The 6,978-nt window shown below is 42.1% G+C and overlaps 1 protein-coding gene across 2 annotated transcripts; it reads right to left on the minus strand.

Annotated features, from left to right (window-relative positions):
• Window positions 1-1,828: 1,828 nt before the first annotated feature.
• Window positions 1,829-6,692, minus strand: Gcnt1 (glucosaminyl (N-acetyl) transferase 1, core 2). Of its 2 annotated transcripts, none has more exons than XM_013018379.1 (2): window positions 6,581-6,692; window positions 1,829-4,941 (listed from the first exon to the last, which is right to left on the minus strand). In XM_013018379.1, exon 2 carries the CDS (start codon window positions 4,810-4,812, stop codon window positions 3,526-3,528), a length of 1,287 nt encoding a protein of 428 aa, XP_012873833.1. In that variant the 5' UTR covers window positions 4,813-4,941; window positions 6,581-6,692; the 3' UTR covers window positions 1,829-3,525. The 2 variants fall into 2 exon arrangements, with proteins under 2 accessions (XP_012873833.1, XP_012873834.1); XM_013018380.1 differs by having other exon boundaries at window positions 6,541-6,692.
• Window positions 6,693-6,978: the final 286 nt, after the last annotated feature.

Raw genomic sequence — 6,978 nt, forward strand, 5'->3', positions numbered from 1 at the left:
ACTTGCCTTGCATGCCTGAGGCCCTGGGTTCGATTCCTCAGCACCACATAAGCAAAAAGAAAAAAGCCAGAAGTGGTGCTGTGGCTCAAGTGGTAGAGCGGCTGAAGAGCTGCGGGACAGCGCCCAGGCCCAGAGTTCAGACCCCACGACCGGACCCAAAAAAAACAAAAAACAAAGTGGGCCACAGTTTGCCCTTTCTTCCCTGGGAGTAAGTGAAGAGCATCAGCAGTCCCGCCTAGAGCTGAGCTTCTCGTATCCAGATGGAAGCCAAGTGCATCTGCCCTGCCTTTGTGACCACTGAGCTACTATCTGGGATCACTGAAATCTGTTCTCCCCGCCAGCAAACAAGGCCGAAGGGGCCAGCATCCTAGAATGCGTGGGTCATCCACCCTGCTCATCAAGTTCTGCCCTAATTTACATGATATATGCAAAATTTCTACTTGGTACACCTTCTTCCCTCAGACATCTTACAGGAGTGCCAGATAGAAGGGGGAAAAAAGGGAATAATTCGTGTAGCTACAGCATTGGTTTCTCAATGGTTGGTTTTAATGGTGATACAGGATCTGAATTACATTCAATCACATCCAGTCCAAAGTGTAAAAATTATGGCAACCACATTTAGCATGGAATAGTGTTGCATTCATTTTTATTATTAGTTTAATTCAATTTTCTTTTTCTTGACAGTCTTAAAACATTCATTTTATACTAAACATAAAGCAAATGATTTTTCCTAAACATAATGCAAATGATTTTTCAATTGACCCTTCACATAAAATAATAAAACAGGATCTCTTCTGACCCAAGTCACTGGAAGAAAAAAATCTAGTAATTATCTCACTTAAATGAATCTGTACTTGATGAATGGCACAAATATACGATAATACCCCATATTTTCAAGGCAGAGTCATTGTTCACCATGGTCTGGGAAGAGCTTAGATAGTTGCCTATAAAACAAATAACTTTATCTTTTATCCTCACTCAATAGATTCTTTCTACTCTAAATTTTCAGTTTATGTATGTGCAAGGACTTCTGATTTTTATTTATGAATGTGACTTCTAAAAATAAGACCCCCAAATGATGGTACAAAAAAATAGTGTTTAGTAACTAACATATGTGAAAGTTAAATAAGTTCCCTAACTCTTTACTGAAGAACTTGAACTTTGTTCCCATCTCTAGTTTCACTCACAAATTCTCATTTTTTCCATCCCTCATATTGCATTTGAATAAGCAAATGCTGGTCCCCGCAGTATACGTTGGCTTTCCATAAACATTTGCTTCCCTTTTGTAACATGTTGCTTAAATCTTGCAAAAGGGAATCCTTTGAGCCCAGAGAGAATCCTATGCGCTCCTGTTAGCCATGAACAAAGATGGTGCAGCCACAATTTTAATGTGGGTTTGCGGACATGGATTCTAAAAATCCAATATGTATAGCAGACCCAGAACCCGCTAATTTCAACAGGAGTCAAATGCAGTGACACTACAATTCCCAGGTGTGTTGCATTTAACACACGCAGTTTAAAAGAAAATGGAGCACAGGTGAGGGTTACCTGTGTGTTCACTACATGTACTGTTTTCAACTCTCTAGTAGATTTGCTGATTTTTAAAAAGAAAAAAAAAACAGCTATAAGTTATAAATTAAAGTATTATGTCAAGTATCATTGGCTTTAGGGTAAGAAAATAATGTTCTATCTTACAAGTAGAAACAGCTCTACCAAAGGAAAAAAATATATATATATACATATGTATAGATAGATAGATACTTTAGAAACTAATCGAGGGAGTGGCAGGGGTGCACCTGCCACCCCTCACCTACATCCACATCGTCTCTTGAGTTTCTAAGCAAATAATGTTGATTTTTGTCCAACACTGGTTGTTTTATTTCTTGGTCTAACACAAAACACAACTTATCATTTACAAACGATGATAACGTTTTGAAAAAGAATACACCTTTCAGTAAAATGAAACTTAAAATGATTGCTTTAAAACCAGCTGATATGAATAGCTCATGGACAATTCAAACGGGCTATGTTTTACCATTGAACTAAAAACAGGTTTGGTTCTTGTGTAAAGACTAATGTCAAATGACAAAGCTCTGCCATTCCTAGCAGCTCTTTGGCTGGACAGTATCAACTTAGCCCAAGTCTCAAAAGTAATAATAATAAAATAAATCTTTACTTAGGATGGGAGATGGAATACAGTGCTACCTTTTGGTGACAACAGAGAGAGTAAAAAACTATGTGCTGTGGACAATACCAAGAGTGAATCTGAGTGAAATCTGAAGTTCCCCTCCCAGGCCTTCCAACAGGCCTCTTGAATAGCAGAGCAACACTCCCTCCCCACTGAAGTCTCTGAGAGAGGAAGACACAACTTACAAAGGGCTTATGACCACTGGGGGCACAGGAACACCAAGACCCAAGGCAGGGCAGGGCCTGGTTCTTTCAAAGGCACTGATGACACTGGAATGTGTCACAGACACAAGTGGATCCAATGAGCAAAAGCCCTGGGACAGTGGTAGTTGCTGGTTTCAAAAGCTCAGCATGGAGTATCATCATCAGTCTACATAGATTCCTTCTCCTTCCTCTCAGACCTACTTCTATCTCTGTTTTCTGCATGGATTTCTGTCAACTGGAGCACATCAGAGAATCAAGACCATATTGGTTTCTCAAATGGCAAAATTTTTCACACCCTTTGATACAGAGGCTGGGGAGATGGGGGGCGGGTGGGGGATATAAAAGGAAATATTGGGAAAAGTTGAATGTTACTGTTGGTAAACAAACAATACTTTGAATATACACACCTTTTTTGTTTTGGCCTTAGAGTTAAGGTCTCAGGCTAGGAACATTGCCTACCATAGATGAGGCCTTGGACTTATTCCCAGTACTAAAAAAGACAAAGGTAGAGAGGTAGAAAGTAAGAGAGGGAAGAAGACCATAGCCAACTTGTCCCACACTCCTGAGAGCCTGACCATCATCCTGACTCAGCCTCCTGAGTACCTGTAACTACAGGTCTGTACTACTGTACCTGATAAACAGCTATTTTAAAAGATGATTCATAGAAATCAACTAACATAGAAACTCATTTTTTCCCCTTGCTTTCAAACTAAATGCCTATGTGCTATTATAAGGGAAAATAAGACAGCAACATGAACATCAAGCCTGTTGAAAGCTCCCTGAGACAACATTCAGACACTACGCCATACAACATGACAGCACAAAATCAATTACTTTACAAGGATCATGTACAATAAAAATCAAATCTCTACATAACCTACAGGATACACAGTATCCTTACGATTGTGTGTGGCAATAAATTTACCCATGTCGGAAAAATGATCAGGCTATAAAATTCTCAAAATAATTTTGGCACGAGTCCCTGAGTTGTTGTGAACAGTCCTGAAGGCTGCTTCCTGGCCATCCTGGCCCCTGCTCCCAAGACCTCATTCCCTGGTGCGGCTCCCCTGACCCTCCAGCTTCCCTCCGTGAACAGAGGCAGAGGAAGGAGGGGGGCTGGAGGCACATCTTCATTTAGTGTTCTAACCTCTCGAGGGCCTTATGCCGCAGATGCTCATCCAAACACTGGATGGCAAAGAGGTCGACGTCCATGTCAAACTTATTGGCAAAGAAGTGGTGCTTGCGAAGCATCCAGTTCAAATCCCCGGCCCCGAAAATGCACACGGCGCGCACATGCACCCCGTCGCAGGGCGGGTAGGGTGCACCGCGGGACACGTCGCCTTCGAAGTACTGCCACTTGACAAACCGGGCCACGGCGTTCATGTCAGACAGGTCATACTTATTGCTGGAGGACAAGGAACCTGGCACTTCGGGAATCCTTTGGATGGTGGCCCAGAGGTACTCATCGGGACTGTACGTGTCCTGCGCCCACTCCATGAACTTCTGGATGTGCTCATCCTCTAACACGAATCTCACGTACTCCCTACTGACCACAAAATAGGCGCTACCTGAGAACAGAGGTGTGCTCAGGGGAGGCGGTGTCTTGACCGTCCCCGTGTTAATGATCCGTCCGTTCATGATGACATAGTGCTTCCTCCACCTTTCCTCCTTATGGGCTGGCATCTTCTCTGTCTCCAGGTTGTTTTCACCCCTGAATGACTGCAGCTTCCTAACCATCTCCAGGTTGGTTTTAATAGGAAAATCCATGCCGCACAGATTGATCAAGTATTTCCAGCCCGCATGCATGGCGTACAGCTCCTTCATGCAGTTGAGGTCTGCCTGCACCCGACTCCAAGATGCATACACCACGGTCTCCAAGCGGCTGGCCACGAAGACGTTACTGAAACACGATGCGATGCCCATCACCGCAGCTAAGAAGGCTTCCTCGGATTTCTTGTCCACGTGAATGCAGTAGAAATTCTGCGGCATGTAGATGGCCCGCAGGAGCCTGTCGAGCATTTCAATCTTGTGATGAACCACGATGGAATAGGCAATTGGGAAGGCCACCTCCTCCTTGCTCAGGGGCTCTGTGATGTACTTGCGCGTCTTGATGAAGGAGCCACAGTCCCTGGTCATGTTTATATAGTCCTGCGGGGTCCACCGAGGGCGCCTCTTAAACCCCACCGTTAGCATCTCAAGCTTGGCCTTTTGGATTTCGCTAACGTCACCCTGTAAAATTTTGGTGCAGTTGACATTGTTACTAGGATTCTCTTCCGTAAGATCCAAGTGACTGACACCTAGAAACTCGGGCTTCTGATGGATCTTTAAAACAGACAAGGTAATCAGAGACAAAACAAGAAGCACAAAGTAGTATTTAGTGGGACAAGAAAAAAGTCTCCTCCGCAGTAAGTTCTTCAGCATTTCAAAGGACAAGGAGAGACTTCCCTTTCTGAAGACCGCAGTGGTAGGCTCGGGTACCTAAAGATTTTCCTCTCCAAACAGGTTGGGGTGTGTCAGAGGAACAAGAGCATCTCGAAAGGCAGAACAGCACTGAAAGCAACACAGAAATAATGTAAGTAAATGCAATCTTGTACAGCATCTTCTTAGGTTAGAAAACAGTGTCGCTGCTACAAAGGTCAGGTCAGTTTTTTAAAAGAGAAACAAGGTGGGTTAATAAAAGGAAGTGATCGTTTTACAGGAAACCCACAGTCAATAGCATCAAAGCCACAGGGAGGTTGTAGAATGAGGGGAGAGGTCATGGGAGGGGACCCTGGACACAGCTGCCAAAACCTAGTACTAAGTTGTCCTCAGTTAACATGCATATACTGAGATGCTGGACTTAGAACCTGGACTGTAATTATTGAACTGTCTATGCTTGGGGAGTGCCAGTGTTAACAAGCACTAAAATCATTACCAGGATGTCCCCCTGATAGCTACTCACGTCCATGAACTGGTGTCAGCAATCAGGAAGGCTCGAAGAGATCAGATCATTCGGACATTTTTAAAGAAGTTTTGAAAGCAGAATAATTCAACTGACTTTTCAAACCGAACTAAAATAATTTTATGTAAAATGAGGCCAGATTGGGGGCTGAATTAGGTTAATACCATATTTAAATTCAGTTCAATGATAAGTACTACAGGAAGACAAGACAGACACAGTCCAAAATAGAGCCTGTATTTCCTAATAATGGAGCCTTTAGCCCAGAACCAGTAGCTCATACCTATAATCTTAGTTACTTAGGAGGCTGAGATCTAAGGATTGTGGTTCAAAGCCAGCCGAGGCAGGAAAGTCCATGAGACTCTTACCTCTAACCAGTAAAAAAAAAAATGGAGCTTTGGTTCAAGGGGTACAGCAATAAATAGCCTTAAGCAAAAAAGCTCAGAGATAGTACCCATGCCCTGAATTCAAGCATCGGGATTGGTAAATACACAAAAATTAATAATTATTATTAATACTAATATTGGAAAAATAATAAAATTATAATGTCTATTGGAGACCACCCTATTTTTACTATAAAAATGCTCCCAAACATTCACATGTTGTTTAGTATTTTCTGTGTGTGTACAGAGGCTTGAAGTCTGCTCTTGCTTGGCTTTTTTTTTGCTCCAGACTGGTGTGACACCTAATGAGCCATCTCTCTACTCAGTCTTTTCGCATCTCAGCATCCAGAGTAGCTAAGATTACAGGTGTAAAGCCCCAAGCACCTAGCTATTGTTTAGCTTTCAGAAGCAATTTTGTTATTTAGCAATTGGTTCTACAACAATAGGGGCTGTTCCAAAACAGATCAAATACCATGCATGAACCATGTCCATACCGGATTTATAAAGTGATGTTTGTTTTTTTCAGTACTAGGGTTTAAACTCAGGGTCCTCTGTTTGCTGGGCAGGTGCTCTACTACTTGAGCCATGCCTCTAGCCCCAGATGTAGAGAGACTTGACATAGGAGGCTTTTTTTAAAGAATCTTTTTGTTCTTTGAGACAGGGTCTCACTATATGCTAGTCTCGAATTTGTGATCTTCCTATGTCAGCCACCTAGGGGCTGAGATTTTGAATTAAGTTCTAAATGCCAGAATTAACACTGAACCTCTTAAATATTTCAGTGGGAAATAGATTATCACTATCAATAATGAAAATAAAAATTACCAGTACCACATAAATGCAGGATCAAATGAAGCATTTGGATCTTTACCATTCAGAATACATAGACGTCTGGGTGATTCAGTGTTCTGGTCACTGTCATACTGTTAGGTTTCTTAAATGCACCAACAATGGTGATATACCTCCAGGGCTGTTTAAATAATCTACAAGACAGAATGAGAAATAAGTGAGGCAGCTGGAAATACATACCCCGATTATTTCTCTCTTTTACAATTTCTTCATTTACAATCTTATTTTTTAACTTAATATGTGTATGGTTTGCTAAAGGTTTGAAAACACCTGGCAATTTAAGCTAAGCTGTGTGTGTGTGTGTGGTATATTGCTAGGCAGCGAACCCAGGGTCTTTCATATGCTAGGCCAAGCTCTCTATCATTGAACTATACCCCTAGCCATTGGTGAAGCCTATATGAAAGGAAATTCTAGTAGCCT

This window comes from Dipodomys ordii, unplaced genomic scaffold (genome assembly GCF_000151885.1).
Source record: "Dipodomys ordii isolate 6190 unplaced genomic scaffold, Dord_2.0 Scaffold40, whole genome shotgun sequence".
Taxonomy (NCBI): domain Eukaryota; kingdom Metazoa; phylum Chordata; class Mammalia; order Rodentia; family Heteromyidae; genus Dipodomys; species Dipodomys ordii.